Source organism: Anomalospiza imberbis, chromosome 5, assembly GCF_031753505.1.
Source record: "Anomalospiza imberbis isolate Cuckoo-Finch-1a 21T00152 chromosome 5, ASM3175350v1, whole genome shotgun sequence".
Lineage (NCBI taxonomy): Eukaryota > Metazoa > Chordata > Aves > Passeriformes > Viduidae > Anomalospiza > Anomalospiza imberbis.
The window spans coordinates 32,027,906-32,055,628 of NC_089685.1; the positions used below are offsets into that span (position 1 = coordinate 32,027,906).

General features: G+C 40.8%; 1 protein-coding gene and 1 long non-coding RNA gene across 3 annotated transcripts in view; both read right to left on the bottom strand.

Moving 5' to 3' along the window:
- PPM1H (protein phosphatase, Mg2+/Mn2+ dependent 1H) overlaps positions 1–27,723 on the bottom strand; it is a 133,359-nt gene that overhangs the window by 37,880 nt on the left and 67,756 nt on the right. For both annotated transcript variants that reach the window (XM_068190097.1, XM_068190098.1), the window contains exons 3-5: positions 26,756–27,100; positions 19,866–19,978; positions 4,423–4,507 (exon numbers count right to left, since the gene is read on the bottom strand). In XM_068190097.1, the coding sequence (XP_068046198.1) occupies positions 4,423–4,507; positions 19,866–19,978; positions 26,756–27,100 (543 nt within the window). The remainder of the gene's footprint in view (positions 1–4,422; positions 4,508–19,865; positions 19,979–26,755; positions 27,101–27,723) is intronic.
- Positions 9,037–12,707, bottom strand: LOC137473951 (uncharacterized). Its single transcript, XR_010999081.1, has 2 exons — positions 10,360–12,707; positions 9,037–9,535 (listed from the first exon to the last, which is right to left on the bottom strand). It is a non-coding gene; the product is annotated as an uncharacterized lncRNA (long non-coding RNA).

A 27,723-nucleotide genomic window follows, 5' to 3' on the forward strand; every position in this document is an offset into this window, starting at 1 on the left:
ATGCTGTGCAGCAGAACCAGAAAACAAACAAAAAACAACACTTTAAAAATCTACAGATCTTTCAAACGGATACACAAGCATAACCATGAAATCCCTCCAACTGATCAAATACAAAAAAAATTGGTAAGTGAACTACCAGAATTTCACCTGTCAGGGCGCAAAGTATTTTCCATTTTTTAAATTTGTTTAGTCTCAATTTGCAAGAACCTCACATCAGAAATACCACTCAGAGAACCTGAAGTTTAACAAACAGTGTGGCTATCAAACACTTCCTATATACTTATGAGGTATTTTCACACAACATTGTTATTCTGTGTTATGAAGCTGGAACATTTGTCATATTTTCTCTTTCAGAAGCTGTCAGAGCTTTTTGGCATAAATCTGGCATAGTCTGCATTGTGTGTTTTTGGTACTCTGCCATTTTATGGTGTATTTTGTGGCTGTATGTATTGCATTCAAAATTAGTATTTTAAAATGAAGTTCAGTCAAAGAAATATTAGTCATGGTTGTTTAAAAAGGGCATTTACTTCCTGCTGTGTTTCCTGGTGATTAGAAAAGCAAACATGAAATTAAGATAAACCTAGACTTACACACTAGCATGCCAGTTAATTAGGTGGCAGGAAACACTGCTTGTATCTTATCTGTACCTCAGAAAGGCCTGCCATTGCCTTTTGCAGCTCCTTCAGTAAATACTGCACTGGAAAGTCGCTGGCACTAGTGGTTTCACTGCATTCTGTGCTATTTTCAGATTTGCTGCTTTCCCCTACACCAGCTATCATCTTACAAATTTTGACTTTTATCATATTGTTCCCTTTTCTCCAAAAGAATTTTCTACTATATGGGACTACTGCTCACAGCAGCACGCACAGCCCAATGCACCCAGAAGTTTTGCAAATTACCCAGCCATTATCATAGGGACACACTTAAACCAAAGACAGATTAAAATTAAAGGATGTGATGGTAAAAGGAAGGAGAAGACTAGAAGCCAAATCCATCTCTTGACTGGTGTCTCATCTTGTGAAAGGCCAGGCCCCCTTCCATGGAACCACACATCTCTTTTACAACAGCATCATCCACTGTGTCAGATGCGTGAAGTAATCCCATGCTGGGTGATACAGGGAGCCAAAAACTGTAAGAGAATTACATCTTGACTGACTTGTAATTGAAGTGCTGACTGGATATTTAGGAGATCTAGGTTCATTTCCCTCTTCAGGCTCAGGTTCTGCAGGCATCCTTCAGCAGGTGAATATTAGTGTTACTTTCATCCTCACCTGAGCAACAAAATAAGAATAGATTCCCTTTAAGCCCATGACTATCTGGGCTCATGAACTTTTGCTTGAATGGTGGCAAACACAAAGAGCACCCATGGTCACAGTCACTGGTGGCCACCCAGTCTCTACTAGCAGTAACATCTGTACCTGTAGCAGTGGTGCACCATTTCTGGTGAACTTTAGAGGGGCTATTTGGCTGCACACATGAATATGCTACAAACACCACACTGACCTCATGTGACATCTTGAAAGTGTAACTACTCAGTAACGAATAGAAATACACCCATTTGCAATACACTCAATTCACCATTCATTTTAAACACATTTTCCAAGGGAAAACTATCCTATTTACTGCTGCAATTTAGACTATCATGACTGAAATTAATAGTCTCCTCAGAAGATGAAAGAAAAATTGCTTCTGGCTGTCACTGCCTGCACAACTGCTGAATGCACCAGAGCAGCTCCCAGTAAATACTGGATTTTTTTTCCTTCAAGATACACTGATACAAGAAGTCAGGACTTTTCCCAGGCGATGTGTGGAGCTCTCCTTCTACAGTGCTAAAAACAAAAGAGAGACAAATTCAGAAGAAAAGGAGGTTTTCAAATGCCCACCAGTAGAAGGGAAGCAACATGGTGCACTGAACCTCTACAGAAATTGAAGGACCAAGGGAATACTGGTGCAAAGCTTTCACACTTTACATCTTAAGAAGTGCTCTCTGACTGAATGATTGATTGCCTTCTGCAATACGCTCACAAATTGCCTGACAGAGAAGTCTGTCTCTGCCATATATCCTGCCTGAAGTCTGCAGCTGGATGCTGCCCCACCACTGCCCTCCTATGGAGTGATGACCAGGCTCAGAGCTGCTTCCAAGTCAGAACGAATAGGTAGTCAACTTGTTCTTTTCAGTTGTCCATGCCAGAGGCCTACTGCCTAGGCCATTCTTGGATGCATGGCAATAAACTTGCCAGGACAGGGAAAAGATTTGCTTCCTTCCCCTCTCAGTTACTCAATCAGTATTAGCTGAAGCACAGTTTTGTCTAACACTATATTGGAGGACTTCATATAAGATACTCACATGACCTGAACAACTCATTATCCCATGGAATTCTTTCCACACAGAAATTAAGGCTCAGAAAAAAAGGCCTAAAAGAACATCTTGTGTGACTGAAGGAATCAACAGGCACTAAATTTAGGCAGAGGGAAGCTCCTTCATCCTGACTGCACCAACAGTGTCTGCTGCACAGGGAGCAGCATGAAAGCTGTAAATCCATACTCTCCCTTTGTTTGTACAGTAACTTCCTCATAGTGAACAGTATATCTGCATTAACAAAGTAAAATATTAATGCTAAAGTGATTAAGGGATTTTCTTCCTATCGTGCAGGAAGAGCAGCACAACATATTTGAAACAAAGAAACTCAGCGTTAACTGCAAATAAGAAAATAGACTCAAAGTAAATAACTTTCAGACAGAACAAGAGATGAGAGATGTTGATGGTAGAATAACAGAGTAACAGACTAATAGCAGAACCTGGGGACAGACAAGTGAGTAAGAGGAATTATTTGGGATCTAATTAGCAAGACAAATGCAAATTTTGGAGTGTAATGCTTATGCCAACATTCAAGAAGTCTGGAGTAATCTTTTTTTTCTTTTTTTTAACACAAGAGTAAAAATCTTACTTAGGGAATGTTGTGCTTGAAATTATCTGTAATTTTGTTTCACGCTCTTGCTGTCTTGCATGTCTTCTCTTTGAACATGATACCCATAGACCTGGCATATTTGTTACATACAGAATTAAAACAGACAAACAAAGGTAAAGGAATTTTCCACAGGAAACAGCAGAAATGCTTTTCAGATCAGCTACTGGTTTCAAATTTAAGCCAGAAAGGACATCAAAAGAGAAAACAAAAACCCTTGTAGGCAATGCTTTATCTCATATTTCCTACAGAAGTAGCAGACTCCCTAGATGCTAAAGATACCTTTTATTTTAGAGGCAAACAAATTATTTTAAATGCAACTGAACTGTAAATATTTATTAGGCCTCTTTTCCATTTGGTTCTCTGAATATGAATAGTCCCAAAGCAGTATTTCCTCTGAAATTTTCAGCTTCAAGCCAATGAATCTGACTGAAAATAATTAAATGTGACAATTGAGGAAACACAATTTTTCTTTAAAACCTTCTACCACCACCTTTCAAACACTGGCATTTTATCTAGTTTCAAACCACAGTGCTTGGTCCAAGCTGAAAATAGAAAGCACCTTAAGACCTGGGAACATCACTAACCTTGGCCTGTCCACCTTGAGTCAGGCAAGGCTGAGAGTGACCCTGCCTTGGCTGAAGCCTAGATTTCTAAAAGAAACAGAAGAAGCACAAAGGAAATCTCTCAGCCATGTCAGGAATGGCATTTTGACAAACAACTAATCGACTTCAACCAACTGATCAAAGAAAACCTTAAAAAGTAACAGGATGGTTTGTACGAAAAATAATACCATACATTTTGACTTATATTCCTCAGGCAGCTTATCAGCCAACACAGCTTGGCCTATAAAGCATCCCATGCATACCCAGCTAGTCACCCTGTACCAGCTTTATGGGTGCTGCTACATTAAATAAAACTAATCTTTAATCACCCATCCTATCCTGCAGCTACTAATGTCTACTGAGATCACCTCTAAGTTGGATATCTTTATCCTGATGGAGATACAACTGGCATACTGTTAGAGTAAATTAATTGAACTCTGCAACATCACTCACATACAAAGAGCAGTCTGTGGTATTTTACACTGTCACACAGCAAGCACTGGGATGGATTGAAATACATCTGTGGCTCATTAACTCTGTGTCTGAGCTCTCAAAATCCAACACCAGTGTGCTGCTGAAGGGTCTGCAACTGAACAATGTACATAAGCACAGCCACGCTAATCGATGGCCCTTGCCAAAGAGGTAATACTCCTTTCATTGAGATTTGCACCACCAGGATTTTCTCCACATTTGCTGATGGCTTAAAGACATACGTGATCAGTCACTGGTGTTCAGTGGACACATCATCCTTCACTGAGCCACAGTAACTCAGCAGCATTTCTCTGAGCCTTTGACATTACTGGGCAATGCCTGTCATCAGCAGTACCTGATTTGGTCCTCAGGTCTCTTACCAGATACTGAAGTCGCTGGCGTTCAGTCTCTGGAGTGAATTCTGAAGACATTGGAATGACTTCACCATTTCGGATTATTATAGCTCTGAAAAGTAATAAAACATCATCAGCACAGAAAAAAAAAAAAAAAAAAAAAAAGTAAAAAACCCCCAGAAAACCACTGGGTACAGTCACACTCTTATTTTCTTCAGAATCACAGTCAAATAAAGCCATTTCTTTTCTACTGAGGCTGTCAGCAGAACAGGATAATTCCTGCCCTGCATCCTTTAGGCTGGGTAACAAAGTATACTTGTATAAGCTGAGTTCATTTTAGAGCTCACAAAAACATCCAAGCAACAAAGGCAAGAGTTATTTCAATTGATGTCTACAGGGTATCTTAATTAAGTGAAATGCAGACATCCAGAGGAGATGCTGCAGAATCACTGATTGTAGAACAACTCTTTGAAGATTTTAATACCAGTTGTGGCTGATACTGTCTGAACTACTGGCTTCAAATGACTCATCCAAGCACTTTCCAATTATTAATTGGTCATATGTCATGTCAGATAATTTCTACTCCAACATTGAATGGAAATAGCAAAGAAAATCCTATTTAACGCAAATTTAACTAGTTACCTGCTCAAAGATGGCAGGTATGACTGTAGATTAGCCAAGAGATTTCATATATAGTTCTGCAAATCGCAGAGAGAATATTTTCTCAAACACACCTGCCTGTTGCCTCTTAACAATCTGATATGCTGCACACAAAATATGGTCCAGTCTTTCCCTGGTGTAATGCCACTGGCTGGAAGACTAGTCATCACAGGGAAGAATTTACCCAATATTTCTACTGCATTCTGCATTCATGTATTCACTCACAGAACTATGTTCCCATATCTTTCCATTATTTAGGCAGCTCTGTAAGTAGAACAATGCCTGGCACTTTAGATAAACAATGTATCATCCCAAAGACTTTAATGCCTGTTGTGGAACTGTTTCTCAGCCATTAGTAGATTAATTCAGTGTTTGGATAACAGCAGTATACCAGCTCTCCTCTCAAATTTAGACAGAATTTGGTGTAGTTGTAATATTATTTGCTACTTGGATTCCAGTTTTTCTATGTTTTAAATGGTCCCATTTCTGTGATATTTTCACCCCACTGATGTCCTATTTATGAGCTAGCTTACTTCCCTTGATCAATCTGCTGTCATTGCCTCTATGCCAGGTGTTCTGATGGCACTGGAATGCAACTAACAAATATGGTAGGCACACAAAGACTGAAAACTTAAACTTCTAAATTCAAAACACAGGCATCTTGAGAAAACCAACTCAGGTACAAACCTGAATTTCTAAAATTAGTGGCATTGGACAGATTTCCAAGTCTTGTGGATTGGTCATTGGACTAAAATTGTCTCCAAATTGTCATCTATTACTGCTAGTGTGCAAAAGGCAGCAGCATTAGCTATGAGTAAGTGAACTGTTCCCATTCCTGAGATTGATGTGGCAAAGAGCAGATAGGTTCAGAATACTATGACAATGGCAGATGTGTGAAGAACTCTGGCAATGAGGGGAAAACTGCTTTGCTTAGAAAGCAGTTTTAGCTTACTGCTCTTGGACTTTTCAGCATTTCCTTGCAAATAAACCTGTGTAGAAATTAGAGGTGGCAAGAGTGAAGCCTACATATTGAAGGTTCCCATTGGCCCTTAATTAAAACCAATATTGTGTACTTGAGACAGACATGATAGTTGCAACTCTCTATTTCCTAAAAAAATTAGTGCATAATTTTTGACAGATTTTTTTCTCCTTTAGAGAATCTGACTACAGACTTACATAAATGCCTATCCAATTAAAAATAATAAAAGTTTACTGAAAATTTTTCTTTTGCATTTCTGAGACAGTCATTTAAATATGAATTATGAACTCTAATACCTCTCTTCTGCAATAACACTTTTGCTTTTATTTTTGCAATTCCTAAGGTATTCAGCTTTGAATGAGATTAATTTACTCAGACAGTGAACATTTTATATAACTTTTTAATATGTTATTTGATTCACTTGAGTAGGCCTCCACTTGAGGGGTCTGTGGGTTTAGTATAGAGTATGTACTCTGGCAATAGTCTAGACTAGACTGATCAAAGGAGCTGAACAGACACTAACCAAATTTTACACACTAGTTTAAGTGAGTCATAAGGGATTTTCTGATCTTTTGCTTGTCTGAAATAGCTAATATAAAACCACACATTGATATAACTGCTAGCACACCAGGCTAATTTTCTAATTATTCTTTGCTTCTCCTTTAATCACCATTTCACAGGAAATCCATATTTTAAAGACCACTCAGACCAGTCTGGGATTCATCTTTTTCTTTGTGCACATTGACATACTTTGTATATATTTTGATAGCTGTCATTCTCACTTCTATGGTTAGAATTGGGCCCTGAGGGACTCACATCATATAAAAAGCAATTCAGAGGCGAGCAGGTCAACCTTTCATAGCTCAACTTATTTTTACCAGAACTGGCAGCCAATTGGGATGAAAAGCACAACCTAGCACACACACGCACAAAAAAACCTTCAGAGGGGAAGGACTTAAAGTATCAATACTGTTGATACCCAGTAAAAGAGAGTTTTATGTTTTTCATTAATGTTTTCAGCAGTTGGACTTTATTCATCTTGCAAGTTACAGCTGTTCATAAGAGTCAAATGATTTGATCTGAGGAATGAGACAGCTCTAGATCCGAGTAAAGGGAGGGACACAGACATAAACGTACAAGGCACTGGTCCAAATTCAACTGTGGTGAGCTTATAAGCCCATACTGTGCTCTTTACCTTTCTGCACTAACTGCTTAGCTGTTTCATGACAGCAAAGTGTATTTCTGATGGCTCAAGTGACAAAAAGGGACATATTTGTTGGCTGTCTCACTGAGGAGACTGGGTGCAAAAGCCTGGCCTAGGAGCCACCCTGCTCAGTGGGATTTTCCCCTGTGATTGAAAAGGTGCTGAATAAGGCCCTAATTGGGTTTGAAGACTGACGTGCCCTTTCCATGACCTTGCAGCGACAGAGCTGCCAAGCAGCAACGGAAGGCTTTTTCCACTGAGCAACCTCCAGAGCCCTGAATTCAATAGCCCAGAGTCAATAACTGCTCACGAGGAAGGAGCCTGGCTGATGCAGCAGCTGCAAACAGCTCCAGCAACTGCTTTTAGAGACCCACTCTATACGGTCCTGCAGGACAATTAATTTTGATTTTACACTTCCTAATGGCCTAAGCAGCAACATGGTGTTACATGAGCATTACTGCTTCTACCATGCATGAAACACTCATGTATGCAAGGAAATAGTGTTCTGAAAGCATTTAACTCCCCATGTATTGAGGATATATGAACGTATTGCTTTATGCTAGAATACAACTGTCCTATTAAACTGTCAGAAATAACTACATAGGAAGCAAGAACTCCTTGAATAGATGCAGTGCCCAGACAGCATCTGATTTTGCCACGTTTAATAGTGACATTTTAATTTCCACCATACTGGTGAAACACATTATAGCAGAGCCACAGGGTGAGCCTGCCAAAGACAGATGGATGATTCATGTTTGCAGAGAAACAAGTATGTCAACATTAACCAAATATTCTCTGATGACAAGGTTGCTTCAGACCCATACCAATCATTAATTTGTATCACCAATGAAAGAGTAATTAAAACACAAAAGCTTTTTTTGGCAGGATTGGAAATCAGGAGTCACAGATCTGCAGCCTCCTCAGTGCATTGCCCTCCATGCTCTGATGCCCTCTCCACACAGCATCGTATAGAGTAAGAAACTGCTCTGAAGTCTTGAGGCCACGGAGGCCAGTAAGTCACTTATTCTGATCTCTTCAAAAAATAAACTAGATTTTCCTGAGTCCTTTCCTCTCTTTTGAACCCTCACTCCCCACCCACAGGATTGTACCTGCCATTGCATTTCATGTGCTCAGCATGACAATGAAAGTATGTTCACTATTCCAGAACTGGGATATTCATAGTAAACAGGAATATTTTGGAGAAAAATCTCCCCAAAACACAGCTGAAGTAGCCTAAAATGAAAGAAACAAGAATCTGATTTTGTATTTCTTCTGGCCTCTAGAGTTCTTCTGATCCAGAGAGAAGCCACACTGTGAATAAGTAAATGGAGAGCAAGAGATGTGCCAGTGGCTCAATGCACAAGGCAGGACCGGCAGTCATGGCAAATCCTACAGCTGTCTGTGTCTGCTCAGTCACAGGCAAATGAAAAGAAACACCAAGAGCTTAAAAGGCTGCATGTGCATCTGCAGAAAAGAGTGTATTTATCTTCTGGATTGATGTGACTGTGTAGTCCACAACGATCACCTAAATTCACACAGAATATTAAGTATATGGTTATTTTCTATATTCAGATTCAATACTTAGAAATTGTATTTGGTGCCTTAGTATACATTCACTTTTAAAATACATGGAGAGTGAAACAACAGGATAAAAATCTGCTACTGCGCTGTACTGCTGCTGTGATGCTCAGGATGTAACAACAACACTGGCTTAAGGAAAATATTGATATATCAACTGCTTTTGCATTTTAATATGGCTAACAACTACCACCTCTCCTTGAATCAAGCAGGGCTTTGGGTGTGTTTGTTTTTTCTTTTGTGGAAAACACAATCAGCTGAAAATTGCACAGAGTGCTTTCTATGTTTCTTATGAGAAACAAATAGAGGAAACTCATACATTTTAGAGGAAGCTCTTGTTGGTAACTCTCATTTAATAATACGGAGAAAGCAACACTTTAGTGAACAAGGTCAAGAGTGTAATTCCACTGCTGTCACAGGTCTATTGGGATTCTGCTGTTCAAAACAAAGAGACATCTCCAACTGTTAGGAGTATTCAGGGGACACCCTGATTCCATTACACACTTTTTCAGGCAAAAATGATTTGAAGCGCAACATTAAACTGTGCATTTCTACAACACAGGATAAAAATCTGGTAAAGGTGACAGAGAAAGACCATTCAGAAAACCCTTTTTGACAGTGTATATCAATTCCAAGCCACAGGGAGGCCGCATCCATTTTGTCAAAAGGTGTTAAAGCATGTGGATTCAGTACAGATGAAGCAGAAGTGTCTGGCCTGTCTGCAAAGGTATTAGAAATGTGTCAATGAAAAAGAAAGAGGGATTAAACTGACAGAAAGAATAAGGCAGGGTTTTATTATATTCAAAGGTGAACTAAGCAGTAGATTTTAATTAGGTGTGTCACAAGATAGCTGTAGAAAAAAGAATGTAAATCCTAGAACTATGAAATCAGTCTATATGGGTACTTGTTTATTTTGGTAACTAAATGCATATATTTAAATAATCCAGGGAAGATCAATGCCAATGGTTGCTAAGCTTCAAACCAGTTATGCTTTTAAAAATTTCTTTACCTTTTCTTAATTGCTAAGAAGTGAAAGACAATGACTATAAAACAATTAAAATGAGAAATGTTTTTCTCTTCTGTAAATGAAGTACTGGAACTTACTGCCATTATGATTACTGATGACTTTTAATACATTCAGCACTGGCACCTTGGTTTTACTTCTTCAAACTGAATTACTCTCACTTAGTCCCACACAGACCCATTTCTCAATGTTTCTTTAGAAACCAGGTGTATAAACACCTCACTGCACTGGCAATAAGTATAGAACTGATCTCATATTCCATCCCATGTATTCACTAACAATGTGGAACTATAGTGCAAAGCCTTTAAACTATTTCCTTAATTTTATTAATTAAGGCAGGTGGGGGATAGTGGAACAAACTATTATATAACATTTAGCTGGCAATAAAGCACGTTCCAGTGATGACATATCCATCACCATAAAACTCAGGTGGAAGCAGCAACCCTCAGCAATACCAATGGAAAAAACACCCTCCCTGCCTTCCACCCTTAATACTTAAGATAATGCCCCAACTCTTACTTGGCATAATTATCAAGAAGAAAACAAGCAACAAACGAGGGAAGGAGTAGCACCAGTGAAAATGGTCTCTGTCCTCATTTTCTATTTACTGCCACTCAACAGTTGGGCCTCCCTGATTTCTTCATATTTTCAGCACATACATGAGCCTGTTCACAGAAAGGCTGTAACTGGACATAAACACTGGATCATTTTTCTTTCAGCCAAACAAAGCCAAAGTTAAGCGGGAGTAGACTCTCCCTGCTTGTGGCTCTTCCTGTGACAATGCAGTTTCATGTTTCTTTGTGCGTTACAGCAGGCTGCTCAGACACTTTCATTCATCGCCTGGGGGAACTTCAGCTCCCTCAAGCCAATAAAAGGTGTGAGAACTTGCCTTGGTGAAATATTGCAAAAGTAATTTCCTACAGGAGCGTGCTGTGGCATTTCCTGCCAGAAGAATGAAGATCACTCCCAAACTTCTGCTAAGGCTTTTTGCAGACTGCCAGCTGCCCCAGCTGCTCCAAGGGTTAGTATCTCAGCAACACAACTGCCAAGCAAAGCCCTTGCTCCACCAGGACTCCAACTGGGCATTCCCAAGAATTTCACTCAAGGTCCTTTCTTCATGTCTTTGCCACAACATGGAGCAAAGCATGCTATACCTCTCCAGTGGCAAGATGAGAACCTCCTCCTGCCTTTGAAAAGAAGCAGAAAAAGAAATTATGTAATCCAGTCCCTGCAAATCCCCCTGAAAGTTGTCTTTCAGAGGCACCTGCAAGCACATGAGCTGTTCCTGTGCACACACATGTAGAGCTTTATGCTGCTTCCAATTACCAACTCATTCATATTTATATTTCTAGTGCTTACTTAGTGATTCCTTTGGAGAAGGCCTCTGGGCACAATGAGGCTGCTGAAATACTACAAAGCCACTATTCTGATGGTCTGATTTTACTGAATAATTGTATTATTTTTAATACAGCACCACAAATAGGCAAATAGAAACTGTTTCTGTAAGCACAATAACGTAGATTTCCATGGAAGGGCTTACCTCTCATGTTCAATAGCACCTGAACCAGTCAGGATTTTCCTTACTGCCACCAAAAATAACAGAAATCAGAATTTTTAGAGCTGATCTGGTATTCCATCTCATGTATTCACAACAACTTAGTAAACAGCAGTTAAAAGGATTTTCTATTGCTGGCAGTCTGCCCTATATATTGCATCTAACAATGAGAGAAGCACCTGGCTGTCACCAACAATGGAACTAAATTACTTCAGTTGTTTCTGCATCACTACTCTACAGTTTAAAATTAAATGTAATGCTGAGCTTGCAGGCTGTCCACAGAGGAGGTAGCTTGGAGAAGACATGTTGCCCCATCATTTTTGACCCCGAAGCAGTATGCTTCTAGTTGTGAGTGCCTCTTCAGTGGGCTGCAGCTCCACTTCCATGAGACTCTACCGTGAGTGAATTCTCTGCCCCCGTTTAGTGTCTGGCTTCTGCCCTCAAGTGTGTTGCTTGGCTAATGAAATCTAAGCATGGAGCTATTATTAGCAGTTTGCTTTATTAACTGTGTTTTACTTTAGGGCTAATTATATATTTTTTTGTTATGCCCACCCTCCCACTAATGTGATGGCACTGGCTGTCTGTATGCAATGTTCTTGTTTAATTAATCAGGAAAGTAGCTTTTGCTATTGAACAAGTTGTGACTTTATAAGTTTACCTATGCACTTCTAGTAATGTCTACTCCAGTTCCAATAGTACTAACCCAAATGTGAATTAAGTAAACTAAAACGCTGTGTAATCAATTACTTTCCTGATAGTTTACATCTCAACACATCAATCTTTCAGAAAGGGCTTCAGCTGGCAGCTAGAAAGCTATTACAAACCAGTTTATAGTGACACTACTAGCACACAAATACTGCTCACTTAGGATTCATTTTGCCCCAATGATTTCAGTGTATTCTTCATCTGAACACAGCTAAGTACCAGGCTGCACTGATGACAGACCACCACGTTTCTGCATCATGGCTGAACAACATGCCACCAATTACTCAGGCCATGCCAGGGAAATAAACAAAGAAATTCAGTCACATCTCTGTGGCCAGCTCTGAGCCTCCGGACCAGTATCTGTGGAATCAAAGTCTTCTTCCCCGCTGTCCAGGATATCACATTCATCTCCAAGACAAGTTACTATGGAAACTAAACCTGGGCTTAGTGGATGAAGGCATTGCTGTGCGAGTCGGTGTTTATTTTGCCAGTAATATGGCTGGGCTATGGCTGTCCATGTAAGATGGAAGTAGCAAGGATTTTTTCTCTCTGCTCTTCACTGCCTTACCATTGACAAAAAGAATGACTTTAGCACCTAAAGTCATATCTACTTTGATCTCAGCTTTTCTGCTTAACTCAGTACCAGTTACAGGATATTGGAACAAATTGGACAGAGATGCAAAAGCAAAGATTGCAACTCATGCTCTCTGTTCACTCTTCATGGATGAATTTTTACCCAAGCACTGCTTCATTCACCCACACAGAAGTGACCAGAGCCATCAGTAAAGTCCCAGGAGCAGGGCTCAAGCAGCACTGCATAGCTTCTGCAGAGACTGAAGAGCCTGCGCTGCCTTCAGTTTGCTCAATTCAGGTGACTTGAAAAGCTTTTCAACATAGTAAAGACCACAGCAGACTTTGAAACATTCACCAAGCAAGCCTCAGGGGCTCCCTCTGCCCCTCCTCCCACAGTACAGATGGGAGCTAGAGAACCAAGGTGCCCAGTCTGCTTTCCATGCCTTGGCCCTGGCCCTGCAACTCCGCAATGAAGAACTTGCATGTCTCTGTAGTCACCTGCAAAGGCACAGATTTAAAAGATAGTTTGTTTGGAGTTTGAAGGAGACGTTTCCTTTCTTTGTTTTTTAAAGGCTGAAAACCCATGAGAATTAAAGTTAATAAAATTCTTTATTCCTGGAAACCAATACCAATGAACTGTGGCTTTACAGTTTACTGGCATTACTGAAATAGCCAAAAATCTTCTCCTTCCTCATTATCTGGAACATAAGATACTGTCTGTGTGATTAGGACCAAAGATTTAACTGAATGTACCCCTCACTGAAAATGTTTGCAATGGCTTCAATACCTGCTAATTGCTATAGGTATTGCTAATGCATATGCTCCAGGAAAAACAAGAGTTTGGAAAAGAAGTTGGACATTTGTTTTGTCTTCAAAGCCTGCAAACATTTACTACCAAATTAATAATTTCTGCCAAGACAGTGCTGGTTATGACATGCCAGTAACGTGGAACCTGTCATTCACTGCATAACCAGAAAATGCTCTTCCATAGCACTGCCCTTTGAGTGAAATGACTTCTTTCTGATCCAACACCTTCTCTTCAAACCTCACCTTAAGTGTTTCTTGAAGTGCCTTCAAAAGCTTTACCCATCACAAAATCCTGCTGTATCTGAGGTTGCTATTATTCCAATGAATCTTGTGCTCCAGCTTCTCCCTGGAAAGAGACCAGGCAGGAAAAGGGGAGAAGGACGTCCTGCAGGCCTGCAGATCATGCTTCTAACGAAAAGAGAAATAAGGAACAGAGGGAGAGAACATGGCCATGTCTCCTGAACATGGCTAATCTTTTCCAACATTTTGGGCAGGATCAGACCTCTCCACCTATCAATTTGCAGGGAAGGAGAATGTACACAGCAGAGACTTGCCTTGCTTTGAATTCAGTCTCTCCTCACTACAAGACCTTTGAGCAAACGAGACTTAGGTTATCTGTTACCCTGAAATGATCAAACATTTTTTATTTTCAAGTGATTCTGTCAGAGAATTAATAATAACCTAAAAAGGGGATGTACCATAGATTGGCCAAACTACAATCCGTAAGTGTTGCTCTTGCCTCCGGGGAGGCATCTTCTGAGAATTTGGAGGAATTAGAACTTCAGAGAATGAAGAAAAAGCCCTACCGATTGCATGGCCTGAGTGTGTTGCTCAGCTTTGCAGTTTTCTTTGCCCCATCTTTAGGGGAAGACAGGAAAAATAATGCTTTTCCAAATACTGCCGACTGGAGAAGCTTAGTAACTAAGTTAGTCTTTCCTCTAGAGACCTCTAAGTCTCTAGTATGAAGCACAGTTATTGTTTATGCAGACACAGATATAAGGAGACAGAGAAGGTTTAGGCCTGAGATTGCTCACAGAAAACAGGAAAAATACCCACCCATTTAGATTAGAAGATGAGTAGTTACAAAAAACAGAAAAATAAAGCTTCCTAGATAGTAAACCAAAGACTAAAGTAAACTAATTCTACAATAGCAATATATTAGAACATGTTTTAGTTTCCATCCTTACACAGTGTTAGCACTTCTGGCAAAAACGACCCTGCGGGACTGTCTCAAGGAAGAGGTCAGATACCATGAACCACAAAAATGGCTCAGAATCATCAATTCTGACTTCTCAGAAATTCTATTTAAGCTACACTGCCAGTCAGCAGATACATGGCTGTTTCCATGCCACTCTTATTTACTTCATAAAAGCAAATTAAACCCCAAATCTGACTTCCTATAATGAGAACTAACCATAAGGGAAGCAGCTGACAAGCACCATGGCAAAGAAGAGGAAGTATAAATGTAGTAAGCTTCAACACAAGCAGCAAATCCAAAAAGAATTGAAATGGTAAACAAATTCAATTTTCAATTCACTATTTTATTACAGTGCAAGAAGACTCTTATGAATCCACTCTCCCACACCTGGTTTTTTGAAGTACCAATGAAGTTACTTCACCTGCACCCAAACAAAACCACCACAAAAATATTCACTCAATGAGCTCCTACCATTTAGTAAGCCAAAATGCCTTAGCAGTAATTTTTCACTTGCAAAAAGAAGGAGAAAATCTATTCTAGACATGAGGAGGTATGTTCAAGTAGAGTGTGAATACGCCCTGAAAACATAAGTACTGGGGAGCAAAAGCAAGGAGGCAAAAAATGATAAAAAAGAGCTGATGAAGCAAAGCAAAAAATTCAGTGACCCTGCAAGTCTGTGAAGCCTTTGAAACATCAGGCTTTTTGCTCTGATGCCACGTTCTGCCAATAAATCAAGAAAAGCCCAAGAACTCATTTGCAGATTTAGTGAGGGTTTCAGGGTGTATGGAAAAATCAAATCAACTTGTGATGTTCTGCTTCTTGTATAACGATAAAGGCACAGCTTCCCTACATGGCTCCAAGCACAGCACAAAATGGAAGTGCCTGCAGTCTCCAAGCAGCTCCAGACAACACAAAAGCCAGAACAATGCTTGTGCCAAACATGGTTAATATGATCATATTGCATTACAGTCATTGTAGTGATATTGGACAAATGTTATGTTGCATGAGGCTATACAATAATTGGGCAGTAATCAGTAAAAACATCAAGTCCCTGTTTTACAACTGCTGCATTAGTAGCTATAAAACAACATCCTAATAAAGGGCATAAAACTAAAAAGAACCTAGATTAACAAGGTGTGTTATGGCAGTTTAGAAGTAAAAGTCACTTTAGCAATATAGAATTGAACAACACTATTTAAAACAATGACCAGAGAAGATTTACTATTCCATCTTTTAAAAAGAAAAGAAATAAAAAGCAGCTATTCCAATGGCCTAGTTTTCACAGCAAATATGTCATGCTGGTAAGCAAAACACAGTGCCTCAATGCTCACCAAAAAAAGCACTATATTTTGGATAGCTGACTATAGCACTATCAGTCCCTAATCAGATAACCTTGCATGGACAATGCTAATCACTGAAAAGATGAAAGACAGAGAGAAAGAAACATTAGAAAAAGCTTTGGCCAATATTCAGATATGAATTTTGACTGTACAAATAGGTATATTTATGGCAGAGTCCAAGAATGATCAGATAAGCCATTAGAGAATGAAAGCGGTTCCTTCCAAATTGTTTTTATCAGGCTCTGAATACATCACCTCATTTTTAGTAGAGTTCTGGTATCATGTGCTGTTAACATATAATTATTACAGAACTGTGATTGCATCGTTAGCAGAAGTTTAATTATATCATTGACATTAGTGATGCCATAACATCAAGCTCAATAATAGTTCATAACAAAACTTACAATTAGCACAATTTTTCCTCCCTTTTACACCAACCAAAAGTGTTCAGCTTGAAGAAGCCTAATAGTCCATACAGAAGTGAGCTAGGGCTGAACCTGAAAGGATTGCTGGCTGGTAATTTAGTAATATGGTAATTAAAGTCTTTTCATGATGTAATTACACATCAACTACAAAAGGACAGCTGCTATACAACACTGCCAGGGTACGTGGCATGAAATGATTAGATTTGAGAAGCTTTGGTGGATAAACTGAATGCCACAGACATAAGTCTGAGGTATAGCTGGCACCACACAGTACATTATTATTCAAGTCTCACACTTAACGTTTCCTTAGTCTCATTGTGACAGTAACAGTTTGTTGCACATACCTTGGTCCTCTGACAGCAGAAGCTGTTCAAAACCCCACTTTAAAAGCTTCTGCTGTTTTGAAGTTCCCTGAAATTATAAAACCTAACCTTTGGTTAGGTTTGCATGAACTCAAACTTTATTTCCCACACAAAACCTTCTCTCACAGATTCCTATCTGTGGGAAGCTTGATTTATTTGCAGGCTTTTTCCAGTGGGGTAGTAGAGAGGGAAGGAGGAGAATGAGGAGAGGGGAAAGGCACAAATGAGTAGGTGAACTCAAAGAAACCAAGGGTTTCGTCATCTAGTTCCAACAGCAACAAGAGTGAAAAAACAAACCCATCCTCCTTCTAGAGAGCAGATAACCATTTATTGAAGTAGTTTCCTTATTGTATTTTTCACTGCCCTCTCTTTTATTTGTACAAATCACAAAGTTGAGTACACAAGGCGTGAAACAGCAAAAAGAAACGTATTTTTCCCAACTAACACAATTAAAATTTCTTGACTACATAACTGGGCTCTTCAAAATACAGGAATGTACTGTACACCCTGGCAGGGGGCAGACAACCTCAGAGTGGCTTGTCTAGTCCTAAAATGTCATTTTTGTCATGACAGCAACTCAGATGTTTTGCAACAGCTGTTTTTTTCCCTGTAAGTGGGAAAGAGGGGATTTGGTGAGAGAGACCCAGACCAAGTGATCTACACTTTAAAGCTTTAAAATTTCTTTTGAGCTAGGAAAGTCTAGAAATGGACTTACCTGAAAATCAAAGATTTTGGAATAATTCTCCTCAGCATATGAGAGACTTTCTGTGAGGTCCATTTGGGAAGCACAAAACCATACTATTTTGAATGTGGAGTGACTTTATTACCAACAAGATGCAAGGAATGAGAATTTGAATCCTGGTTCAAACAACACCCGATCTTGCTGATGGTTTCCTTTTTGTTTCCTGCCCTCCCTCTTCTTCGAGCAGAGGTTCTGAGTGGACTTAAGGAACATGCAAAACTTCTTGAAGACTTATTATGTTTAACTACAATTCCACCAATACTCTGGCACAAACTCCAGATCACCTCCAACAGCAGTGTCTTGCCCTTGGGTATCAGAGTTTGCAGTGGAGCTGAGGCTGCTCTCAGGGAGCACAGAAGGAATCCTGAGGGAACTGAAAGCAGCCAGTTCCAGTAATTTAAGAACAAAGATCTTGTTTACTCAGATGTAAGTCCTGCATGGCCAGTTTTACACAGTACACTTTTAAGAGACAATAAAGCAAATTAGCCAACTCAAAGAAAGAGGCTCAACTGTACTTCAAGTGCAATAGCAATAGAAAACTTGATTATTTCTAATTTAATGGCAGAGATAGAATGTAGTTCAGCTAATAGTTCTGTTGACCAGATAGGTGATCACCTCAAACATGTTTGCAGGTACCATGTGAAAACTCACTTGACATTTTGATACAAAAAGGAGATTCAAATATGTCACTTGTCAACAGAAACTGGGTGAACAACTTGCAACACATACAGCAAATTTAGCATCTTAAAAACAATCACCAACATGAAAAGAACAGGAATTTTATGCACAAAGGATTTATCTGACTTCCTACTCAAGAAGCAGCAAGAGGCAATAAAAATCTTAGGCTTAAAATACAAAACCCTTAATTTTTAAGTGTTGTCTCTGTAAGTATGTGGGTGTACACACTACAAACATGAACTGTGTATGCACAAACCTTAAACACAAACATAGCAGTCTTTACCTACAGACTGATGCCTTAAGTTTTAGCTTTCATATTTTTCAGATTCTGTACTGCATTAGTATGTAACTCCGAATTTCATATACAGTGTTAGCAAGTTCTCTTCACACTTTAGTTAGACAAAACAATCATCTTCCAGCCCAAGAACCTAGGATACCATTACAGTTTCAGGCCCAAAAACTGTAAACAACAGTGAATCGTGGAGAGCAAACTGGGAGGATGGGACTTCAAAACCTGAAGCTCTAATTGGACTATTACCCCCAATATGTAAATGGACCAAAATTTATAAAAGTGTGAAAACTTGTGACCGGTCGTTCATCTTGGATGTAGCCACGACTGGGCTCTTGTACTGCCCAAGGTGTATCCTTTAAAGGCCTTTTAATAAATAGCTACTTTACTCCTTTAACACTGTCGAGCCTCTGTTCCAGGTAGTTTCTTTAGGCATCAAGAAAATATGGTTCAATACCCTTGCAGATGTTAATAACTCAGCTATTAATGAACAGAATACAAGAGCAGGTCACATCACATGTGAACTCTTCTCCCTGCCCTGTTTGTGCAGTGCGCAGCTGAAAGAAATATGTGAAGTCTGAAGTCTTGCAAGAAGAGCCTCACTATCTCTTTCCAATGGTAGTAAGGGCAGAGTTAGAGAGGGGAAAAGAATGCAAGTGAGAGATTTCCAGTATGCTTCTATCTTTAGCAATATCAGAAGACAAAGAAAATGCTTCTTATCATGAGTCTTCAAGAACCCAACTTCAAAATAAAACATAACAGCTCCTGAGCAACAGCATTCAGTTCTGAGAATTGGACAAGTACTTGAGTTAGAACAGGACAAGGCGAAAAACCTATACTGTGATAGCCTGTCTCCCTCTCCTCATCCCCCAAGGTAAGAGTAGCAGCTATTTGTGTACTGATCACTACTTTCAATTACATGAAAATCTGGAAGCCAAATGGCCAACAAGACTAAGCCTGGCAACAGGAGCCACAGGACTTCCTATGGAACAAATGTAGTCCTACCAGCTCTTCCGGATACAGTCACCTTGTCAGTGTCCAACACACAATTCTACTACACACAACACCTCTTCTGTTCCAATGGCTTTTTAGCACCTTTCCACTTCTCTGCAAACATCAAGTTATTCAGAAACTACTACAGGACCAGAAGTGCTGTCAGTTTCCCTGACTGCAACCACCTCAAGATACTGGAACGCTATCCCTGGCACTTGCATTCATTTCTGTGAGAAGTGCTAAGTGTCCAGCCAAGAAACACAGTCTTCTTGTGATGCTGTCTGCATTTAAGGAACTCGGTAACACCAGGCCTGGGCAGTTTGGGGTGAAAGATTAGATGGGGAGACAACACACTTACCTGCTATCACCAGCGTTTGCCACATAAAGCTTCCCCAATAAATACACCACCACCAGGGCTGTGCAACCGCCAGAAATGTTATACACGGTCCTCTCTCGCTCTATTTGCAAATCCTACGGGAGAAGAGAACACGATTTATAAAGACAGCATTGCAACTAATGCTTGAGAAAATGAAGTCTCCCATAAAAAATAAAAATACAATAGAGTCTTTATTAAACTGTATGTCCCACTTGTTGTGACACCCACTGTCTGCCTTTTCTTGCAGCTATGGCTACGCGAGCTAGGAGAAGAACAGAAAGTTGAGGAGTACGTATTACTTATACAAAGATGTTTGGGAAAAATCAGGTCAGGAGAGTGTAAAACATCAGGTACTAAGGAATAAATAGCAACTCTCAGGGATGCAAGAGAATTTGCTATGGCAAAAGCACAATGAAGGCAAAGATAAATGAAGTGTACACCACAGGTACCTGGTGGTATAATTGTAATGCTTTGCATAGACAGCAGATAACTAATGAGACTCAGCTACAACATGAATAACTACCTACTTCCCTAGAGGAATGCTAGAATTGTGAGGTATACACCTTAAGAACAATTGCAAGATGCAGTTGTGTCACAACGCTACCCTTCAGAAACATAAGGAATGAGTGGATACTAAACTGATTATGAGTTCAAGAAACATTATGTATTAAAAGAGTCCTTCTGCTTAGCAGAAGTGGAGAATGCAGATTATACTTTTCAACAACAGTCAATAAAATCCTGGAAAGAAAAATAACAAACACATAAATCACACACACACACACATATATATAAATACACATACAATGCCCCAAGAAAGCTTGCAGAACATAGAGCAAGTAAGTAAATGAGCTACTTTCATCCATACATTTTAAATAAACACTGAAGTGTATGCCAATGAATTAATTCTGCTGTCTGTAGTTTAGCTTCAGGTAATAAAATGGTACAAATTAACCTTCTTTCCTGTGTCCAGAACCAAATCCCATTTCAAACTACTCTGTCCTTATAATATTGGATTCAAACAGGTAGCATCATTTAACACCATTATTGCAAGTACTGGCAGATCTTTTCCAGCTAAACCCTGCCTATTTTTATGTGGTGCTCTTTTTATTATGAATATATGTTTGCCTCTGTGCGTGTGTGCATACACACAGATCTATACTTCAGCCATTTTCATATCTACAGCAAGCAACAAAGAGCTCAAATTGTTCATGCCTTAGGGTATGAAATTTGGAGCTCTATTTTAGAGCTAAATTTATCTGAAGAAAAACACTACAATAAATACAAACCATGATAGGTGCAATTTGATTGAAAATCCACAGAGCTGGGAGGAGGTCCCTGTCCCATGCTTTGTCTCCTACAAATTTCAGGGGAGGGAAGTGACATGGTGCAGCAGCACGGATGCTCAAAAGCACTTGGGCACTATCGTGAGCCAGTGGGCAGAGGCATCTGTCACAAATAACTCGCTGACTCTACAATGGCCAATGCACATACATCCCATTTGTGCCATGAACACAGTGCCGAGGTACTGTCCCCATGGGCCATCCTCAGCTGTGCGTGCAAACTGCTCGTGGCTGCCACAGGGACATGGGTTCTACTGCACTCACCAATGTTTTGGGGGGGATGGGTGGTAAGGACCAGAAGGAAAACACCTCCAAGCTATAAATCATATCTTGCAGAACCTTTGGTCACAGACATGGGCCTGTTATAAATGCCTTTTTATCTAATCTTGCCATAGAGAAGTTGATTCTCCTCCCCATGGTTTCTGTATATTTTTAAATTAAGCTGAAAAGAAGAGTTCAAAGGAATCAGACATTTCTAACCACCAAAATAATTTAAACTTACAAATACTACAGATTTTCCAAGCACTGCCAGGAATTTTAAGAAACCTTCATTTCCACAGTTCAGAATACCCTCCAAGACCTTTAAACAATGTGCAATTCCTCACCTGGTTTCAGCTCTGTCATACATGTACTTTGCAAGTACTGGAATGCCTAAATTAAAATTTATTTCTTCCAATAAGTAGATTTCAGAAGGATCTATTATTGGAGAGAAGATGGATAATCCTTAGGGCCTCTTTTTCAGAATTTCCTTGACTTAAACTACATCTGTGTACTGGATTTTCTCAAATCATTGCTGTCTTTGGGTTCTCCCATCTAGAACTTCAATTTACTACCACGACTTGTCAAAGTACATTGAGCACCCTGTATGTTTCGATATTACATACTTTGCTTGACATTTTCAACAGCAAGGAAGGAAGGCAAGGCTTTCCAACAGCTCAACAAGATTTGAGGGGGAAAAATAAAGCAAAATAAAACTAAGCTCCCCAGTGCCACCAATTTGTTCTGATGTAGAGACACTGGCTTTTAATGAAATACTTTGTAACAGTGGTGCTGAAAAAGTAGTACAAACAAGAACATAAGCCCCAAAATGCCTCTAAAGCCTTTATGAGTGTAAAGGGGCTCATTCTAGGCAGTGTATACAAAGCTTTCCTCATTTTCCAGCGGGAGAATGATTTCTGAGCTAGCATAATTTTTGCTGCCGTTGTTGGTTTTGGTTTTGTTTTGGGTGGGATTTTTTATTTGTTTTTTGTTTGGTTTTTTGTTTGGTTTCCGAAGAACCAGTTAATTTAGTCGCGGCTCTGCCGTCCGTGCCGGGACCCGTGCTGCAGCGGGCGGCAGGCGCCCCCAAGGGTTGCCCCAGGTCTGGTCCCCCTTTCCTGGTGCGGGATGCGGAGCGCAGCCTGCAGAGGACACGGCGGCGTACCGAGCAGGGGAGGGCGAGCAGGGCGGCTTTCCGCACCGAGCCCGGCAGCGGCGAGGCGGCGGCAGAGCCGCGGGCCGGGGCGAGGCTGGGCCGGGCCGAGGCTGGGCCGGGCCGAGGCTGGGCCGGGGCGAGGCTGGGCCGGGCCGAGGCTGGGCCGGGCTCTCCTCCCTCAGCGACGGCCGCTCGGCGCCGCGGGCCGCTCCTGCCACCTGGCGGAGGCTGCGCGCAGCGGCCGCCGCTGCCGCCCGCGGCACCTCCGCTGATCCTCTCTGCTCGAGCCCCAGGCCAAGGCAGGGTCGCCTGCAGGAACCGGGTGGGTTTGGAATGTCTGCAGAGAGGGAGACCCCATGATCTCCCTGGGCAGCCTGTTCCAGTGCTCTGCCACCCTCAGTGTGAAGAAGTGCTTCCACAGGTTGAGCTGAAACTGTGGTTTAGTTTATGGCCATTTCTCCTCATCCTGTTGCTGGGCAGCACTGAAAAGAGTCTGGCACCATCCTCTTGACACCTGCTTTCAGATATTTATGCACATTATTGCGATCCCCTCTCAGTCTTCTCTAGACTAAACAGCTCAGCTGCCTCAATCTCTCCTCATACAAGAGATGCCCCAGTCCCACCATCATCTTTGCTGCCCTGTGCTGGATCCTCTCCAGCAGCTCCTTCTCTTTTGTGTACGGAGGAGCCCAGAACTGGACACAGCACTTCAGGTGTGGCCTCACCAGGGCCAAGTAGAGGGGGAGGATCACCTTCCTCAACCTGCTGGTCACACTCTTCCCACCCTCTATTCATCTATGTTTATCCTCAGAGCAGCAGCCTTTCCTCCAGGACCTCAACCTTGTTATGATAGAAAGCACCTTTACACACACAGTATTAGGTATCTGGTTAAAATAAAAGTTTCAGAAGGCATAAACATAAAATTAACTCCTTAGAATGCTTTACATCAAATGCCTGTAATTCTATTTAAACTCTCAATTCTACTGGGTATATAAAGAGAGGAAATTTTTTAAAAAGTGAACTGTACTACACATGCCATTCTGCCAAGACTCTTCAATTAATTAAAATGGCACCAATCTAGAAAAAGCACCTGTCTAGATTTCATCTAAGTTAAAAAAAAAAACTCAATAAAGAAGAAATTCATGATACAATTAATGCAGATGTATACCTCCCAATAAATCATACAGACGTTCTGTGCCATCCCATCTAAAATTAAATGGGGTTCAGAGTAGAATAGGTGCTCTCTCTCCCCTTAACCTTTTTTGCAAGTACATACAACATCACACATGTATACAAGGTTAAATACAGAGAAAGGACAATAATTTAATGTTTCTACCCAATATGGAACTGCACTTGGAAGCATTCCTCCTGGCTCCTTTGAACTGAACCTATAAATGCACATCTTAAAACTCAACAGATGAAAATTAGAGGATTTGACTTATGACACCTTCAGAACTTTAGCTTATTTATTTTCTTTTAACTGGAAGAATTGTGATACTGACAATTACTGACATTTGCTGGGTTTTAGACAGGGCATTAAATTATCTGAAAACACAGCACAAACTTCCTAATCCCTGTTTCAACACAGAAAACATAATTTAGATGTACTTCAAAATGGAGACAATTTAATTGCTAAATGTCCAAGTTAGGCAATGATGATCTGTGTCAGCTTTCCACAGTGTTTTACTGCATGCAGCTGTTAGACAAGAACTGTCCAAAAAAAACCCACATCAAATAAAGGAAAAATAAGTTTTTAAGCCTTTTGAAAGTCATGAATTGCATTTTATTTGAGACTTGAGGCAAAAACAGGGAGACCTTAACTAAAATTCAAAAGCAAGTTGGGGAAAAAAAATAATGGTATACTAAATGCTCCCAGGAAAAGGGCACAAAGCCATCCTTAGATAAACGTGTCAGGTCAGACTCTTTAAAAAACAGTATCTTTATCTACTCATTATTTTCACTCTGTTCACAAGAATCCTTTGCAGCAATTGGTGTTTCAGGAAAAGCCACCAAGAAGTCTGCCAACGTGTCCAGGAAACTTGAGCTTTCACCAAGTGCCAGGTAAACTGACACACTCTGCTGGCACAAAACCCTTGTACCCGCTGCACAGCTCGACTGCGCTGACCTAACTCAACAATATCCATGATGTTCCAGGACAAACAAGGGCTGACTAAACAATGTGCCGTGGGAGAAGCCCAAAGTCTCCATGCAAAGACTAAAAGGAGTACAAGCAAGCAGGAAGTTAAACAGAGGCAGAAGGAAGATCAAGCACTGCAAGCACAGATGAGACACAGAAATGTTGATTTTATGAATTGCTCCCTTATACAGATGAAAGAAAACACTCTTTTGCCTAAACCAAGTATAAGCGCAAAATTCGCCTCAGAGCTTAAAGTAGATACAATTTAATTATCTACTGCTGTCCATTTTTAAAATGGAAAAAAATGGTCCAGCTGACCATTTTTGTAAGATTTCCTGTAAAACTTAATGTTGAAATTACATTGCATTGGGGTAGTCATTTGTTTATCAAAGACAATTATGAACTTCAGCCCTCTAATATAAAGCAAGTGGGAATTAAGATGTGTAGTCTGTAGCATATAAACAAAGATGCACTGAGGAAAATGTTCTGTTTAGTTCAGTTTAGAAACAGGGAGAACAGATTAGCATGAGCTATACGAGGAATACCTGAATACCATAACTGTAGTGAATTATCCAGTGTTTCTGCATTTGTCATACTCTACACACAAAAGCCCTCACAACCAGCTGTCTGAACACAAGCTGAGATGGTCTTCTGTGGAACACCTACCAGAGATGTGAAGTCACAATAAAGCAGTGCAATTACAGCCCTGTTCACTCAGACACATTCATGAAGGCAGCGATGGGTAATGCAGCAATGGGTAACGCTGCTCCCCTAAGAGAGGCAGAGTACTTGAAACAGCCCTTCTATATATACTCTGTTACTTTCACTGCCCAGTCCCATGAAACTCCACTTCTCAACTTGCCTGCACTTGGAGACAGTTTCAACAGGAGAGAATTACATCACGCTCTCAGAGCCTGGCACTCTTCTGGCCTCAAAATTACACAAACTGAAGCATGAAATTGGCGTTCCTCTTAAGCATGCTCTGAATCCACTAGGGTGCAGTGGATGGGCATGGTCATCTTCTCCCTCATTTCTCAACAAAGAAAGGAAGCAATCTAGTTCTCCCTTTCTGAAAAGGTGTGCTAAACTGACAGATTTTCATGCATCCTCCTCTTTCTTTTCATCTAGCAGAAACCAAGCCCACTACCCACAGTGCATAAATCTGCCCCCATAATTCCCACTGAAGTATGCCTAAGACATGGCTGTGAATGCTGCTCCTGGACCTACCCACCTGCAAGTCCAAACCCAGTTGGTGGGTCTGCTTGCCTGCACTTCCTTGGGAAGAAAGAACAATCCAGCAAAAGATAATTGTTATTCAGGACTCGAAGTACATCTTGTAACAACAACTGTAGTCTCTAATTAAATGCATGTACTAGACAAAATTCATAGAGAAAATAGATGGATATTCTGTTCCCACAGGGTCATGATTTCCTGACAGTTGTTCAGGCTGTAGACAAGTCAGGTGGGTGGCAGGAATGAACTTCATGCCCCACTCATCCACAAAATCAGCCTCAGTGAAGAGCCGCAGACACTCTACAGTCACTACTCCAACACCAATGGGAACTATGGGTCATTTGGCCACACAGCCTTTGCTGCTGCTCTGGCAGGGCAATGAGGCTTTATAAAGTGCATGTCCATATACTCAGCCTGATAACAACTGCCAGTGCTGAAATCTGCACTGTAAGGCAATAATGATCTTTACCTTATAAAAGGAGGGGGAGAAGAAAATTAAAAATAAGAGTATCATACATTGAAAATTCAAGTAATCCATAACCATTGCCACAGTGCTACCTGGGAGTTAAGATGCAGGGCCTGCCTCACAGGGGTGTACCTGGTAAGCTGTTGAGGCTCTTAAACAGTTCTGTTCACAATCAGATGTTGTTAAAGCAATGAAAGAAAAAAAAATCTGAATCTTCATGATCTCCAGGTCATGTGACTCAATGTAAACAACAAGGACTTCGGGTCTCTGAGACATACATACCATTTCCTTGAATGCACTTTCTATGGCCCCAATAACCAGGCACTCATGTGGGATCTTCTTCTCCGTGAAGAAGCGTGTTGGAGGTGTGCTGGGTGAGCCCGGGGCTCCCACGCCACCACGGAGGGAGGCCGCCCGTGTCAGTGTCCTGCTGTTGGTAGATGGGTTGTCAGGCTCCTCGCCCAGGCAGGTGGGTGGCAGGACGGCTGTGTTCCTCAGGATGTCCACGATCTCCTGCAGCTGTTCCAGGATGTGGTGCTGCAGCAGCTTGGAAGCGACCACAGCTGCCCCTGACCCAGCGTGTCCATCAAATAGGGACCAGTAGTACAGGTTGATCCCATCTGTGTCCTGGAGAAGCAAGAGGGGGAGAAAGGAAAGGAAAAGAGATGGTCACTGTTACACAGTTGTGAGCAAGGTGACTGGTGGCACAGAGGCAGCAGGTGAAACACAGATAACTTTCCAAGAGGTAACATTCTTTCTGAAATGCAGAAATACCCACAGTGTCAGTTCAACTCTGGTTGAAAGAAGAGATGCTTATTTTTGACAGACATCCCCAGCATGTTTTTTCTTTGCTTTAGCCTCTTAAAGAAAAAAGCCCAAGAAAAAAAAATGGAATAAGAAAGGCTGAATCTTTCTTATCTTACAGCCATTGGTTGTAGAAAAATAACATTTGAATATATGATTGACCTACCACTATGAAAGATCAAAATTCTACTCAAGACAGCAACTGATGCTTTGTGACAGACCTCTTTTTTGCTAGGTATGAGACAAAGGACCTCAGTCTGACATCCAGCAACAAATGTGAACTCCACTTCCACAGCTGGTAGATAGGGTCCATCCATGCTGGCAGACTGGACAACTCAGGCGTTCCCTGCCTGTGCCAGCCCAGGAAACAGCACCAGCATAGAGGTCCTCGAGGATGACAGACGCAAGTGGGATCAGCAGCACTTCATCTGATGTAGCCTCTGTGT